The 18,507-nt window shown below is 32.5% G+C and overlaps 1 protein-coding gene across 2 annotated transcripts in view; it reads right to left on the bottom strand.

Annotated features, from left to right (window-relative positions):
* Positions 1-234: 234 nt before the first annotated feature.
* Positions 235-18,507, bottom strand: part of EMC2 (ER membrane protein complex subunit 2) — a 59,415-nt gene continuing 41,142 nt past the window's right edge. For both annotated transcript variants that reach the window (XM_001494974.6, XM_005613252.4), the window contains 5 exons: positions 18,359-18,418; positions 12,861-12,942; positions 11,927-12,037; positions 9,706-9,810; positions 235-645 (listed from right to left, as the gene is read on the bottom strand). In XM_001494974.6, coding sequence (XP_001495024.5) covers positions 559-645; positions 9,706-9,810; positions 11,927-12,037; positions 12,861-12,942; positions 18,359-18,418 — 445 coding nt within the window. In that variant the 3' untranslated portion in view covers positions 235-558. The remainder of the gene's footprint in view (positions 646-9,705; positions 9,811-11,926; positions 12,038-12,860; positions 12,943-18,358; positions 18,419-18,507) is intronic.

Genomic DNA, 18,507 nt, shown 5'->3' with positions numbered 1-18,507 from the left:
GCAAGATTCATCAGAATAACATTATACCACATTAAACAACAGCCCACCAGAATGCAGAGTAAAATCCCACTTGACACTATAAAGAGAGTCAAAATCATCTGCCAGCATTTTGTTCCTGCGAGCTATGCATGCTATGTATTTCCTATTACCAAAAAAGGGAGTAAACTAGAAATTGAGTTCTAAAACAATACGTTCACTATTTGAGTATAACAAAAAGAATCTAGAATCTTCATATGCAAGTTTATTAAATCATCATGGTTTATTTAACAAGGTTATTTCTACATCAGATTGTGGTTTAAAAGCAGTAATATATGTGTGATATGAAGAGAATGATGTACAATCAATAAGAGTTTTATTAAGTCTCTCTTCCATGGACTTTCCCCATCTTCCTGCTTAGCAGTAAAAGGCATTTTTGGGTTTATATAAACACATTCTTTACAATTGCCTTCTTAACAGAAAACTAGTATATAAATAGCACTGGGCATTTAGTAAATAAATCACAGGCCAATAAGTTCAATTGGCAGTTGTGAAATGTAATGTGAAAGAGTTTTTGAAACCTTAAGACTGGGTGATCTGCAGTGTTTCCAACATGTCTTCGACTGCCTTAAGAGAGTATTTGGTTTCCTTCTTACTGCGACCTGCAAACTAATTTAAAAAAAATGCAATTAGACTCAATTTCAGTGGCAGCTTCAAAATCATAATCTTACCTTCACATTACTAATGAAAGTTAACGTTATCTATTTTATCACTAGCATGAAATCAAATATGTTCTTTCTCTTCAATAAACACAAAATATGAGTTTTAAGGACATTTTCACTAAGGTTTCATCTTTAGTTGAAGTGTACAAAAATTTCACTGCAAAATTGTCCAGGTTAAACACTTAAGTAGCATGATAATCTATAAAACCAAAGATTTGATTTTAAAACTATTCTAGGCCAGCCTGATGGCATAGTGGTTAAGTTCACATGCTCTACTTCGGCGGCCCAGGGTTCACAGGTTTGGATCCTGGGTGCAGACCTACACACTGCTCCATCAAGCCACGCTGTGGTGGCATCCCACATACAAAATAGAGGAAGACTGGCAATCTTCCTCAAGCAGAAAGAGGAAGATTGGCAACTGATGTTAGCTCAGGGCCAATCTTCCTCAGCAAAAAGAAAAAAAAAAAACCTATCCCCTACACACCAGAAAACTTTTATGAAATAAAAAGCACAATTTATAAATGAAATTTAGCTTATAGAACATGGACCATTTCTACTTGTCTGGTCTCTAAACAAACTTTTATAATTTCAAACAGAGGTAAAATATAAAGTATTTTTTATTAAACATTTTAAAGTTGCAAGATATAGCTACAATTATTTACAGTAGGTCACAATTTTAAAAAATTTTCCAGATTTATTAGCCAACTAGATAATATCATGTTTCTGCAGCAAAGAGCTGCCAAATAAAATTCTATGCTACATATTAAAATGATGTAAACATGTTTTAGAACATGCATCTCTTGTTTATTAAGTTGTCATTTACTTTATAAAACCAAACTGAAATTGGATTTTATCATGAAAACAAAATATAATGCACTAAATACTGTCTTTGTATATTTAAAAGCAAATTCATGGCATATTATAAACTCAATATAGTGAATACAATCAGTGAGGGAAACATTGTTGAATACCCCATGCTGATTTCAAAGTGAGTTTTATAATTAGACTAACAATTTCCAAGATTTATCAGTTTTGATTTAACACTACAGCGTTACTAGATAACTAAGAGTTCCATGTGGGGCTAGGGAAAGTTTATTATATCTATGTTACTCTTTTTCCCCTGGTTAAGGTATTGATTAATATTTGCAATTAGCAACACATAGTATTCTCAAGTTAACATCTAAGCACTCAATACATTTTCAAGTAACTGATCTTTCCTTCAAATACCAATGCTGTCTTAAGTACTTAGTACTTGATTTATGATGTGTTCCTTCTCTTTCTTAATTAACTTAATTTGGCAAACTTCTCGTGACCTGTTGAGACAGATTACATGATCAAGCACAGGTAACATCATTGCTTCAGGAACTGCTAACCTGCTTCTGACCTCTCTGGCTGCAGCTTACCATTATGATTACCCTACTTCCTAAAGCATCAGTTTCTGCGGTTGAATCTTGATTTGATAGAGTAATTAAAGGAGATTTCTATAGGAAGTGCCAAGGAAAGATTCTCATAGAAATCAAGATCACTTTGCCTTTCATAAGACACTACTAATTTAAGGAATTCAAATGTTACATATACAAGTCACAATTACAAAATATGGTAACAGCAACACCACATTCAAAACTTTGCTTTTTCATAATTTCCCATGGTGAGTAAAGGACGTGGGGTGTGCTTATTACTCACATTATCCTGCTAATAAATTCACTTTCACAAGGACAACCAAGAACAGAAAGCCTTTTCTTTTACCATGGCCTATCCAAAGTAAACAGGAATGGTCCTAATCAGATACTTAAAGGTCTAATTCTGAGAAAAAGCTTTGAAGGGCTGGGGGAGGGGGTACAAAATTGTATACTACCTAGTAACATTTACTCTACTTTTTTAAATAGCAAATAAAAATGAAAACTTTCCGTAAAGCTGAAGTCATAAGGATTTTAAAATACAGCACTTTTCTTGGTTTGTATCTAAACACATTAAAAATAATAATAAATATGAATGTGTAATTTTAAAAAATTTGCTAATCAAAAAATCACCTAAGATTGTGTCTCACTACTACTGACAACCAGTGCAATTTAGAATAAAACTAACTTATTTGTGTCAGAACAAATAAAAAGAAAGTTGGAAATATAAATCTATCACTTCAAATTTAGCCTGACATGCAATTATTTTGTCTATTCCAGAATTATATGGCAATTTAACTGATTAAGCCGGAATCCTATTTTTCCCTCAAATCATGATTTAATTTTCTATTTCCCAAAAGGATAGTAACAGAATCACCTCTGCAATCATAAATAACATATGGATCACTAGCACAGACAAATTTAACAGTGTACCAAAAAAGCATTTATCTGGAAAATTATTTGAGTAGGCTCACATTAAAGTTTTTCAAGAGCATTAATCAAACTTGCCTGCCTCTACTGAACATGCTAAACCAATTACCTAATTGAAGAGCAAATAGTAGCTATATTCTGTTTCATTATTAAGTAGAAACAAAGAAGGAAAAGCAGTTCTTAAAATCTCATTTTCTCTAATTTATAAATGCCTAGAAAAACATTACAATAAGGAACATTTATTATATACTTTATACATGTCTATATGCCTAGACATGAGTCACAAAGTTCTCAATTACATCCCAGAAATGTATCTAATTAATAAAATGTCAATTTCTGAAACTTATACTTTTCCACATTAATCACAAATTCTGCATTTTTGTTTTCATGGACTAGGTTTTGGTTAAGTAAACTCTTCCTTCATATTTCCCCATTGGATCTTAAAGAAAATACACCAGAAAGAACACTCAAATAATAAAAACTTATCAACTTCAAAGTCCAATGATTTATCCATTGTGATAACTGGGATGTAAGATAACTAAAATTTACCTTTATATAATTTACGGAAAATAATATGGGGGGATAACATAATAGGATGAATAAAATGAAATAATGGATAGATGAATCTCAGAAACATTATGCTGAGTGAAAGAAGCCAGGCACAAAAGAATACATAACCTATGATCTCATTTATATAAAGTTCTAGTATAGGCAAAACTAATTCATACCGATAAAAATCAAATCAGTGCTTGTCTGCAGTGCAAGGTAGTGTTGACTGCAAAGTGGCAGAAAGGAACTTTCTGGGGTGATGGAAATGCTGTATATCTTGAATGAGGTGGTGGTAAGAGGGGAGCATATATTTGTCAAAACTCAACTACACACTTAAAATGTGTGCACATTATTCTATAAATTATACCTCAATAAAGTGGATAAAAAGAGAAAAATAAACAAAAAGAGAAGGATGGGACTATGGAGGTATACAATAATGTAATAAATTGCTAAATGACCACATATTTCTCTCTCCATTGAGAGCTGAAGTACTGCATCCCCTACATCTGAAATGACCATGCGACTTGCTTTCCTCAATGAATATCAGCAACATGTGACACCACCAGTCTCAAAAAGCCCTTGCACACTGGAATTTGCTTGTTTGCTAATCTTGGAACCCTAAGACCACCACATGATTAAGTCCAAGTTAGTCTGCCAAATGACAGGCACAAGGCCCAGCACTCTCAGCTGACAGAAAGCCAACCGTCAGATATTTAAGTGAAGCCATCAACCACTAGCACGGGCAGAAATATAAATTAGACCAGTCGAGATTAGCAGAATTTCTCAACTGAGCCCAAGTCAAACAGCCTACCTACAGAATCAGAAGCAAGTCAGTCGTTATTTTAAACAACTAAGTTAGCAAAAGCCAATGGATATGAATATTTATGGAATCTAATTCACAGAAAGAGAATCCACAACCTCTGCTGAAAAAGCACAGAATACGAAAGCTTCAAAAACACCAAGAGATTTTATTTAAAATCTGTTACTGCTGTTTAGAGGCAAAATAAATTTTGTATGATGGGTGATTCCTAGTTGATGAGTACTGGAAGTTGCTATATAGAAACCTGACACGACAAACTGGGAAATGTGTTATCTTCCTGGAGTGGTATCCAAGGTGACAGAAACTGACAAAAATACCTAATACTAGTCTTTCCTTTAGAGTCAAGAAAAGAAGGGGGCCGGTCCCGTGGGCGAGTGGTTAAGTTCGCTTGCTCTGCTATGGCGCCCAGGGTTTCGCTGGCTCGGATCCTGGGCACGGACATGGCACCATTCATCAGGCCACACTGAGGCGGCGTCCCACGTGCCACAACTAGAAGGACCCACAACCAAAATGTACAACTATGTACTGGGGGGATTTGGGGAGAAAAAGCAGAAATCAAAAAAAAAGAAAGAAAGAAAAAAGAAGATGGGCAACAGTTGTTAGCTCAGGTGTCAATCTTTAAGGAAAAAAAAAGATTGGCAACAGTTGTTAGCTCAAGGTGCCCATCTGAAAAAAAAAAAAGAAACGCAAAGGCAAATCATATCTTCAGTAAAGATGTGCAAAACATCTCTGGGGACTATGGAGTTTACAGTGCAAAACTCAAAGACTGAAGAGCACAAGTGACGCTATAAGAGCTCTTTCCAAAGAACATTGATAAAATAAGTCTGTGAAAAGAGAATGGAGCTAATAAGATACAATAGAATTTTCTTTTTCTTTTTTTTTTTTAAAGAGGATGGCAAGAAGAGCAAATATTACTAAGAATAGGGTTTGGATCTGTCAACAATGGCTTAAAATACTGAAGTGATGAATTTATGTCAAATGGTATAGGGCATCTCAAAAGCAGGGAAGGGCATGTTTGCCTGGTCTTATATTTCTGAAGAGACAGAGAGAAAGGAAAAAAAAAACCCAAAACAAAACAAAACTGAATTTAGTTACCATTCAGAGTTTTAGGTCTGAAATGAAAAGAGCAACAAGTGAGGGTAGGACATCAATTGTTCACATGAGAAAATAACTGAGAGGGAGTTGGAAACTATAATTACAGCCTCAGATACATTTATAATCTGACATCTCCTTTTACAGGCAGTATATTGAAGCCATTAAGAGCACCAACTTTGGAGTCAGACTGCCTGGTTCTGAAAACAGCTCTGTCATTAACCAGTTTTGTCACACTGGGAAACTTATTTAATCTTTCCACGATTTAACTTCCTCATTTATAAAACAGGAAAAATACCTAGTTTATAATAAATTGTCTATAAATGTTTGCTATTATAACTCTTATCGTTGTTATAATTGCAATGAACATAGCAGGCATGACAAAGTGAACTTAGAGCACATGATCAGTAAACACAATATAATGTGTATTACTATGATTTAGTGAAAATTATGTACAAACTTCTTTAATCCTCAGAAAACTTTTATTGTGTCCATCTTTCAGATAAAAGCTAGGGCCAGAGATAGTATGTAATTTATCCAAGGTCACATAGCTAATAAATGTCACAGCCAAACTTGGAAGTCAAACAATATGGATCTAGCATCTGTGTTCTTCGTTTAACTACTACATAGTACCAGCTTCCATGGAATGGGACTCATGACAGAATATGGAGATGGACAGAAACACTCTGGATAGCCACATGGGGGGAAACTGACCTCTATCTCACATCAGACATAAAAATCAGTTCCAAATGGACTGTGGATCTAAATGCGAAAAGGAGAAGGAAAAAAATTCTACAGACACGTATGATTATCTTTATGACTATGAATAGCAAATGATTTCTTAAACAGAACACAAAAAGCACAAACCATGAAGGAAATGAATAATTAAATTGAACATACTTAACTTCAGACCTTTTATTTAGCAAAATCATTTGAGAATAAAAGCCAGTAAGGAGTTGAAGAGATATGCTTCACATATAATGAACAAAGGGCTCATAATCAGAAAATTAAAAAACAAACTAAAATGTCATAAACCAATGAAAAAGATAAACTTCATGAAAGAGGATATCCAAATGGCCAATAAAGACGAAAAAGTATTCAGCCTCAGTGTTCACCAGGCATCAGGGATATGCAAAATAAAACCCCTACACATACACCAGAATGACCATAATTACAAAACTGACAGAACCAAGTGTTAATGAAGATGTGGAGTTACAAGAACTCTCAAACACTGCTGTTGGGACTATAAACAAATAATTTGAAAAATAAGCTTTATCTATTAAATAAATATACATACGTCCTATGACCCCGTATTTCCACTCAAAGGTATACAATCTTCAGAAGTACACGTACATGTACACCAAAAGACTTGTCAGCAATATTCATTGTAGTATTATTCATAATAGCCCCAAACAGGAAATAATCCAAACACCTATCAACAAATGATTAAAACTGTAGTATGTTCATAGACTACAGTATGATGAAAATGAATGAACTACAGACATAAACCAGGATAAATCTCATAAACGTAATAGTGAAATAGGCCAGACAAAAATGAATCCAAACTGCATAATTCCTTAAAGTTCAAAAAAATGCCAAAATCATGTGATTATAAATCAATACTCTTGGGGAGGATAAAAGAAGTAGAAATTGAGAGGAGGTACCACGAGAGCTTTGGGGTGCTGGAATGTTTCTATTTATTGACCTGGATACATTTACCTTGTATAATTCACTGAAATGTACATTTATGACTCGAGTTCTTTCTTCTATGTATGCTATAATTTAATAAAAATTGATTTTAAATATAGTCATACCATTGCAAAAAATGCACTGTGAATAGCTGTTTCTCAAAAATACCTAAAAAACAATGATGTAGTTTGCATACCATTAGTTTTATATTATCCAAGTCTTATCTTTCTTTCTCTCTCTCTCTCTTTCAGCTTATTGTGTGGAACCCCATTACAGATCTGAGCTAAGTTGAACTGCATTTGCAGAAGCACAGCCTAGCTAATAGTTATAAATATTCTGACTTACATGCCAACAGAACTAACATTATTATACATAATAAAAATACATAAAAGTGACTTTAAATGATCATGGGACACTGAATTTTTTAACCTCCCCAACTTTCTCCAACCAGGAGTAAAAACACAAAGAAACAAACAGCACCAAAACCAAAATGACAGAAAACAAGCCCAAGGAAGACATCTTCAAAAAACACATTGCAAGCAATCCTCCAAAACCCAAGAATATGGGTAGCAGGACACATAAAAGATCAACAGCTATGTTGCAGGAGCAATAGGAAGTAAAAGAAGACAACCTACTACTCTACAAGCCACAGAAATGAGAAAAGTACGAACTGATGAATCTGCAAATGACCTGCAAAAACAGGTCAGTCTCAAAGGCTCCAAATGAAACACAAGCATAAAAAATTGCATGCTAATGTGACATTAAACAAGTCTAACAGTCTAGGGCTTCAGAATCTCTGAAATATCCATGAAACACCCTGTTCCAGAAGGAAAAAAACCTTATACTCTGAATGAAAACTACCAGAAACTGAAACCAAACTCAACAGGGTAGGAACACTGGAGAGATGGTTGAGAAAAGGAGGGGTGAGGAAGGTAGCGATGCCCAGAGGCAGCAAATCCCAGAAGAAAAAAAAACTAATAATAAAAAGCAACATTCAAAACTGAGACAACATCTCAAAATTCAAGATCTATAGAGCTCTAGGGGCAGAAGAGAGACTGAAACCAGAAAATCTTTCTGAACTAGACCTACTTCCCAGAAAGACTGGATATACAGACTGGACAGAGCCCAGGAAAACCATCTCATTTAAATGTGGGGAATAAGAAAAAGAATACGAACTAACCCCATAAAAAACTATTACGGAGAAAAAAGAAGAAAATAAAATATAGAAAAGGATTTGAAAGAAAATGAATGATACAGGAGCTGGGAAAGGATAGCCAATAAACTTGTAATTGGAGACCTGAAAAAGAAAACTTAGGCAACCAAACTAAGAAATATTTAAAACTGTAATCTTTTTTAAAATTTTTTTTTTTTGAGGGAGATTAGCCCTGAGCTAACTACTGCCAATCCTCCTCTTTTCACTGAGGAAGACTGGCCCTGAGCTAACATCCATGCCCATCTTCCTCTACTTTATATGTGGGACACCTACCACAGCATGGGTTGCCACACGGTGCCATGTCCACACCCAGGATCCGAACCGGCGAACCCTAGGCTGCCGAAGCAGAACGTGTACACTTAACTGCTGAGCCACCGTGAATGTGAAAGGAGAAGGAAAAAAACTGGCCCCAAAACTGTAATTCTAAAAGCAACTTTTCTCGAAATAAAAGAGGACTGAATCCAGATATTGAAAGGGTCTATTATGTATTTGGGAAAATTGACCTCAGAATAATCAACAAAACATACTGTGGCAAAACTACTGGACTTTAAAGATCAAGAAAAAATCCCTTTGGGAAATCAGACAAAAAGTCTGTCATTTATTAGAGAAAGAAAATCAAGATGGCATCAGACTTCTTAACAGCAATATTTTATCCTAGAAAAAAATGGAACAATACGTTTAAGATACTTAAGTAAATGTAAGCCAAAGTTTGTATAAAAAGCCAAATTTTTCTTCAAATATAAAGACTATAGATAGTAAATTATAAACATGCAAGATATAAGAAGATACACTTTTCCATGAGCCCTTCCTGAAGAATCTCCTAGAGATGAGCTTCAAAAAACTCAGAAATGAGTGAAGAAGTTTCACATAAGATCTGACATGTAAGGAGTATACAGGAACTTTGTTATATAAAGTCGGGTTAGTTTACTTTTAGGCTTTTCTTCCTCCTTTATTACTTGAGAGACCTCTGATTAAACTACAATCATATACTGAATCTGCTTCTGAAGTGCATCATGCAACTTGTTTATTCTTGCTGGACTTTTAGAATTACTTTTTATTTGCCAAATGCAAAACTACTGAGATTTCCAGATGATAAGGCTAATTTATGGGGTCATAATAGCAACAGACATCTTTTAGGAAAAAAAAAATGTGATCCTATAACTACAAGTTAATTCTATATGGTTAAAACAGATTTGATAAAGGCCCTAAGGCTAAAAGTCCAACGACAGACATCTGTCTTTGTAGTCTGTAGAAACAAAAACAACTAAGGAAAACATTAACTGACCTATATGATAATATACAATTATCAATACTAACCTGATAAGCTCTGTTGATCTGACTAGCTGCCCAACTAGCATATTTCATGTTGTCCTTTTTCATTTTTGCACTTGCTTTTGGATTAGAAGCAATATGACTTGCCGACTAAAAGCAAAAAGAAACATCAAAAACAAAATTATTTTTTTCTAGTCAAGATAATCAAAAACACATATGCAACAGTCAGTTTCAATGGGATGATAACAGTTTTAAAAATTGTACCAAAACAATTTTTAAAATAAAAATAAAGTTGAATGAAATTAGTATTTAGAGATGAAAATATATTTTAACATATAGAATAATCCAAAGTAATGTGAACAGAAACGATATCTTAAATAATATCTGAAATTATTTTGTAAGTTATCTACCAAGGCTCTTAAAGTAAAATTCCATTACCACTTAAGTACTTTAGAATATTACTGGTGTTATTTCTTGTTACTGAATTACTTCAGCTTTCCTGTCAGAACTATAGAATTATTGAATACTAATATAAGGAATTCCAAAAATAATTTAGTCCAACCCCTACCTTAACAGGTAAAAAGAAAATTTAAGTCCAATAGGAGTTATCTGACTTGACTAAAGCAAGTTAATGAAAGTCTTAGAAACAGAAAGAGATCCTCACTTTCAGTCTACTTTTCACCATACCAAGTATTTCCAAACTGTGTTCCATAGAACCAATTAGAGTCACTATAATTTGATCCACCTTCTCCTTTTCAAAAATGTATTTAAACAAGGGACTATTAATCTGAGATCCATGAAAGAATCTGTAAACCCCCAAAATCACATGCTAATTTTTAAGTGTGTATTTCTGGGGAGAGGAAGATATAACTTTTATCCTATTCTTAAATATATCTTATTCTTAAGAGGATCTGTCCATGTGACTCAAAAAAAAAAATGTTAAGGCTTTCTTCTATACCTAGCTTGTGTTACAGACTTTTCCCGTCTCCTCCTCTGTCAGTGAGGAATTTATATGCAAAATCTGATTCATGTATCTCTATGTCTTTAATGTCACCTTTTTGATATGAATTTCAGCAAATGCAGTGTTAAGAGTATGACTGAGTCAACTGCCTAGGCTGGAATCCACCTCAATCACTTAGTAGTTCTGTGTCCATCCTTGGACAAATTAATTAGACCTCTCTGTGTTGTAGTTTCACTTTCTATGAGAGGGTGGTAATAACAGTACCTTCTTAAATAGGTGATGTGAGAATTTAATGATTTAAAACAAAAAATAGAGGTCAGAACAATGCCTGGCATATAAAGTGCTATGTATAAACTATTATTAATCATTTACTTATTATAGATCTTTAAAATTAGTATTGTTAACTTATTTGGTAAAAAGAGACACTGCTACTATTACTGTATCTCCAAGCTATTACACTTGGCACTGGCAGAATCCAGGAAAAATTTCTTAAAATTCCTTTGAACTGTTTTCCAATTATATTGTGCCATTCCTCTTCCAAAAATTATTTCATTTACGCTTCTTCCAGCTTCCGTTTCTGTAATCAATTCTTTTTCACTGAGCCCCAACAAGACATTCATCCAAAAGTTCATGAAAAGACTAGGATAAATTAAAATTTCAAAGAAGTGGACTACTAAAAAAAGCTTACTTTTCCAGTCATTCTGATTGCAGAGAAGGGCTCATTTTATATATATTTTAAAGCTCAGCAAGTTCTTCCTATTTCCTATATTCTTGTTAATTGACTTTTCTAAATCAGTCATTTGGCATACATATACAACAGAAATATTCAATTACATGCTTCCCACAAACAATTTCCACTATTTTTCTATACCATAAAAAATGTTTTAATTTGACATCAGAGATTTTATTTCTAACACGTCTCTTATTGGCACAGTTTAAAAACATCTCATACAACTATAATTTAAGTAAGAAATACAATAATGTTGGGCATAAACCCAAGAATATCAAAACAATTAAGAAATATGTAATATGGTTTGTATCTGTTATTACTTAATTTTATAAGGGCAGATTTCAATTCTAATACATTAAAAGATATTTTGCAATGAAATGTTAAACAGCTAGGATATATTAACATTCAAAAATAAAAGTGCCTTACAACCTATAGCTCATAATTAGCTAGAGCAAAAAAAATCATATTCTTACCAATGAAATACAAATATAAGAGGCAAGTAATTGGATGGGATAGTTAATGGATTTTAAATGACAGATTTCGTAAAATAACATTAAACATACACTTCAACTCACCATGTAAAGCCCAAACAAAGCTCTCATATTTCTGTTGTTCAGTTTCAATGCCTGTGCAAAATACTTTCTTGAAAGTTCGAGGTTTTCAAGTCCACCTTGGGTATATTTAACCTGTTAAAAATTGCAGAGTGCTGAAACCTGTTTATTTTACTACTTTGAAATATAGCATGTTTCATCATGCTACAGGCATTAGTAATTGAAACAGATATTCTGTAAACAAATGCAAGATGTTAAAAGACTTCATCTTAAAATTGTTAAAACTAATCTAAATTTTAAAGCATAACCTTCTCCAAAAAACTATTCTGTTCTATGAACATTAAAATCATTGAGTAGTTTTTAAAACAAAAATGCTGCCAATATAAAGAAGTCAGTATAATTTCTATTTCAAGTGCCTTGCAAATGCTTCACAATTTTATATATTCTATTACTAGCCTTACAAATCTAGACTTAGATACTAAATTGCCCTTTTCAAAGTTGCACTGACACTCCTTAATGATAAAGTCCTTCCAACTTTACAGCATTCAATTGCACTGCTATTCTTAATAGTAAGCAAATAAAATAAATACTTTCTACTTCCCAAAACATTGACCTTAATACGAATTTCCTAGAATATGGATTTAAAAATCACAAACATTATAAACGTCTTGGAAACCAGTAAATGATGACAAGTGGGGAATAATTAATTCATAATTAGGAAAGAAAATAGTATAAAAAAATACAAAGAACTTCAGTTTTAAATACAAGCTTTTAATGGAGAAATCAGTAGTTCCATTACAGTATTAAAAATTTAAAACTTTTACTCCAAGTCAATTTACATCATATGTTTTAAATATTTATATATTTGCCGAACATTAAGGACCTATTTTTAGTTCCATAATAATACCCAACACCAACAACAAAAAAATCACATACAACTGTTTTTGAAAACACTTACTTCAGCATACTGCTGAGAGTATAAGTGGTTGTGTGGATTAGTCATCATAAGCTCCTCTAAACAAAAGGCTGCTTTAGCATAGCTGAAAAATATCAAGAGGAGAAATTAATTTTAAAAGTCACAAATTTTATCTTAGTTATACCTTAAGACAATTTAAAAACAATTTTAGTGACATCACATTTTATTCCCAAAATAATTTAAATAGTTTTATTAATAAAGTAGTTATCTTAAATACGAATTATGCTAATTTTTTTAATGAAATGAATAAACAAACAGAGGTCTAAATCCTAAAGCAGCCTATGAACAATCAATAGGTATTACATTTTTAAAACTGGGTCAGTATTATGACATCCAAACATTATTAACAACATAGGCTTTCAGACCTAGGATGAGGTTACATATAAAATAACTTCTGGTCCACTGATCATTTACTAAAATATTTAAATAGCTAAAGGGTAGGAAGGAAATAAATATTTTATTAAATACTCTCTATTCAGTAAAAATCCTTTACAGACATATATTTAACAACATATTCTATTAAAAAGACTTTTCATTACATAAGTTTACTGTCAAATACAAAATCATAATGAAGCTATAAATTTCCAAACTCATGAAAAATAGATCAACTTAGCGGTTTAGATACGCACTCTACTTAATTTAATCATGTTGTAGAGAAACAAAAATCTTGCTGAAAACCTGAAGACAAAAATGCTGCAAAAGGTTCTAGAAAAATGGCTTTACATCATGTGACTCTAATTCTCCTTAATGTATTTCCTATGTTTAAAGCATATGAATGTCCTCAGTATTTACAGAAAAGCCTAAGAACACAGGTGTTGTAAGATTTATTTCCAATGAGGAGGTGATAACAGTACCCAACAGAAAAAGGCTACCTAAGAGTTATTTTTGGCTTTTGTCACCAATATACAAAGGTACCTATCTTTACACTAATGTCTGATGTACTTACTTTTCAAAATATACATGTTGCAGTTTCACACATGTGTACTGACTACTAGTAGGTAACTTTTATTACCTACTTATTATGTATCATGCACTACTCTAGGTGTGTAATATGTGTTAACTCATTTAATCCTACCAAAGCACTAGGAAGAAGGAAATTCTCACCATTCTATAGTTGAGAACACTGAGGCACAGAGATGTAAACTGAAACTCAGGCTGTGCCACTCCAGATAGCCTACACTCTTAACCGCTAAGCATACTGCCTATATGCACTACACACCACAGTGAAAAATCATGGTGTTGACAGTAGTGATGAAGATGTGAATGGTAACATAAAAATGGGTACAGCAATCAAACCCAAAGGGCCCAAGGAACCAAAAACACCCTGCAGATTACCCAAAAACCACAGCATTTTAGATTTATGAATGACCTTATATACAGATTCTCAAAGATCATGCAGCTATGTAGCCCTTTTCATTTTTATATCCAAAATGTCACACTGGTTTTTGACATAGGACAAGTACATAATAAACGATTGAATAAATGATTGAATAAATATCTAGAACAAAAGCATTATGGCCACCTATTTATTTATTATTCCATAAGAGAAGGGAAAAGGGTCTCTACCTCAAAGACGCAACTTCATCAAAAAGACAGCTCCCGTGTAAATTCGTTCCCTTAACTAGGATGATGCCAAAAATTCAACATAATGCTAAGAATAAATATCCTTAGAGATTTAAATGGGTCGAGCACAACTGTGACTCTGGTTCATACAAGGCATAAAGTAAGATAAAACGGGCAGGTACAGTTTCTACTGAAAAATGAATGCCAAGATATTTTTCTCAGAAATGATTTAGCATCACATATAAGAAAGGGATCGCTTCCCCTCAATTTTACAAAGTATAAAATCAAACTAATTTTGTGGATAAAATATAGAATCAAATAAACTTAGAGCTGAAATGGGCAAGAGCTGGTCTAATGCAGTTTTTTCTGAGCCAGGGTCGCCCAAGTGTATTAAGCCATACGTAAAGTGATTTAAGTGATTATGTACTCAGTCCTCCCAAGGATGGTAGCATTCCAGATGCATAAAGAAGTAAAATTCATTATATACAATGACTCAATGAGACTAAGATTAGAGAAGTAAAAACAATTCGAATCTATGTAAAATAAATACTATTATTACATGGTAGAGTCAGTAACCAAATAAAGTTTTTGAAGTTCTTCTCTTCCTCCCAAAAGCATATGTATACGTTATAATATTTGTCCCTAGATTGCTTTATAAACATTATTTTTCCTGATAGGATTTTGATAATTTCATCTGTTATACAATTTTATAGCAAGACTGACCTACAAAAAGGAATCACAATCAAGATCACAATTAATTTACACTACTGGCTGCTCCTTGTGGATATAATATCTAGTTTTAACTACAAATCAAGTAAAAACAGTAAGTGTCTTTGTTTAAAAAACATATTTTTGTTTATAATATATACTCGTGGTGCTAATGGATAACTAATTTTTTATATTTAGAACAAATAAAGTGTCTCAATATGGTCAACTGGTGTAACATATACTACTGGAGTAACTAAAGAGAAACTAGAACTTATAAATCAGAAGGAATGTTAAGTAAAACTCAAACATAAAAAAATATGTGGCAGAATTCTATATCTCCTTTCTATAAAAGTACTGAGTATGCTTATATGAACATTCTACTGTGGACATTTATTTGGAGTAAAAATTCTAGATCTAGCATAGCAATACTGCCTGTGACCTATTATATTTAAAATAGCTTGTATCTATTCATATGCAGAAAAGAATGTCAAAATGTTAAATATGTCTAGCAATTCCTAAATTGCTACATTTCTGCCACTATGTCCCCCAAACTGTGCTAAACTGACATTCCACAATAATTTATCACTTCTGCCCAAAAAAATCCTTTCTATTATAACAACTTGCCCAAACAAATCAAATGAATTAAGAGATTCTGATTTTCATATCATTTCAAAAAAACCTAAAGATATTTATTTCCACTCACTCTAAATCTGAATATTCCTTCTGTGTGCTCAATTAGAAAAAATAAATGGTCACTTTTTTAGCTTTAAGACCAAAAAGAGTTTGTGATATAAGACAAAAAGGTAGCCTGAACACAATTACCATTGCCCCTGATAAGAGATTATTTTTTAGGTGCCTTTCTGTCTATACTTCTTGATTTTTGGGGATTTTTCAGTTCACTTCTCTTAAACGTACATTCAACCCTATCTCAATAAACTCTTTAGAGACTCAAAACAAAGCAAAACTGAATGTGGCCATTACAAGGTGAGGCAAATAATAATAATAATAAATTTAATGGTAGGTTAAAAATAAAATATAACCTATTTGAGAACTAATTAAAGAAATACTAGAAACACATGCAAAAAAGTAAAACAGAAAGAAACAGGAAAATAATTGACATATTTACATAGTTTTAGAGGACAGAAAACATAAAAGCAATAAAAATTGACATATCTGATTACCTAATATAAAGTTTCTACAAATCAAAAAATCAATATTAAAAAGACATAAACAAGGATATATTTTTGACAGGACAAAGGTTCATATCATTTATATAAAGAGTTCTTAAAAACTTTTCTAAAAGGTGTAACCAATTTTCACCTATCAAAATTTGCAAAGGTTAAAAAGAATGAGAGCACCCAGTGTCGTTAAAGGGACACTCTAATAATTGCTGCTGTGAGAGTAAACTGATATTATCTTTCTAGTGAACAATTAGGAACAATTTATCAAAACCACTAAAAATGTGCATATCATATAATCAAGGAATTCTACTTCTAAGATTTTAGCCCAAAGAAACAATTAAAGACAATCAGAACAGCATTATAGTGAACATGAAAAACAACCTTTATATTTCCCTAGGAAATTGGTGAAGAATACTAGGGCATATTATAAGATAAAATAATATAAAGCGATTAAAATCACGTTTTGGAATATTTATGGTGATAAGGAATTTTTGACAAAATATAAATAAGTGAAAAGCATAAACTACAAAAGATAATTCTATTTTAGGTTTCTGTTTAAGAGTTACTGAGGGAAAAAAATCAACTATGAACTGTAGTTAACTTAGGATGATATAACTACACATGATTTATGTCTTCATCTTTATTCTTTATTGGGTTTTTCAAATTTTCTGCATTAGGTATTACTTTAATTAAAACATTTTATTGATGATTTGAAATGTTTTAAAATGCTTTTAATCACATGACCTTCAAAAGGCATAGAAACATTTTAAATGACTGCCATTTTAGGGACAAAATAAAACTAATGTTAATTTTGTTACTGCACTCCAAAAATTCAGTTTCATGTTATTTACATTATATACTGCATATTTTATAAATGTTGACTTTCAAACTATGAAAAATGGAACCATTACCATTTAAACCAAACACACTACCACTCTCACATACATAAGAGAATCATGAGTATGTTTACATATGTGAACATATATCTATAGTGAATATGATTCAGGAAATAATTTCCTAATGAAAAACAAAGAGAATCTGACAGCCAGAGTATAGTAGAGAACTGAAGAATGGTTCCCAGAATACAGTACATACTCATTAAATGACAGCTACTACTTTTACTTTAGCTCCCACTTTTATTAGAATTATGCAGATAACTACCTTAATTCTCCATTTCACATTACATACACAGCCCTGGGCAAAGACAAGAAAGAAGTGTCTTCATTCTATTTTATTTCCTGTGTCAGCTATTTGTAGTATAAGAATGAAGTTAACTATTCATGCACTTTAAGAATATGTGCATGAGAATCTGATTCTATTCTCTCAAAAAGAAGGAAACAAACAACGTGATATACTTCAGATTCAGAAGAACTAAGCAGAAAAAAAAATCGTGCCTCTAGAGGGAGGTTGGCGTTAATGCTGTGATATTAGAAAACTTGCACTAAGACTGGGCTAATCCTCTCACACTGGGATTTCCTCCTGTCACTACAGCAATAAAAAAGCTAACAAAAACATTAAATATCCAATAAGCAAGTTCCTACAACATTCAACATTCTTGATTATTCTTGGTTTTTTACCCAGGCAACAGAATGCTTCTACTTTGGAAGAGTTGATTCTCTTAGTACTAAGGCTAATAAATGCATTCACTTGACAGAATTTTTAAACAGCAGGGAGTATAATACTCTTTGTATATAAGAAGAATTTAAACTCTAAAAATTCACAATTTTGATTCATTAAAAATAACCTTAGCTTTGCAAATGCAGGCCTTTCTAATTCCAAAGAATGCCATCCGTATTTGAAAGAAAAACTCATTTCCCAAACAAAACGACAAATGACTTAGTTAAAGCAATTCACCTATTATAACCAACAAATTGTGGATTTATTTGTCATTTGTTTACTTTTTTGTTCATTTAAAATGACATGTAATTCATATCTTCTCACCAATCCTTCAGAAACCATTATGCCTTCTTAACATATAGTGATGAAAACTGTACTCTAACAAAGTTTTATGTGCATCTAACAACTTACTCATGTTCATTGATATAAAGTTCTGCGAGTTCATGCCAGGCTTCTTGGTCTCCAACAAATCTGGTAAGAGGAAAGGGAAAAAAAATAAGCGTGTAGATATTCTGTAAATGAACAGCATGGAGGCGAAAAGGAAAATCAAATGCAAATTC

This window comes from Equus caballus, chromosome 9 (assembly GCF_041296265.1).
Source record: "Equus caballus isolate H_3958 breed thoroughbred chromosome 9, TB-T2T, whole genome shotgun sequence".
Classification (NCBI taxonomy): domain Eukaryota; kingdom Metazoa; phylum Chordata; class Mammalia; order Perissodactyla; family Equidae; genus Equus; species Equus caballus.
This window is presented reverse-complemented; position numbering and strand designations above follow the sequence as displayed.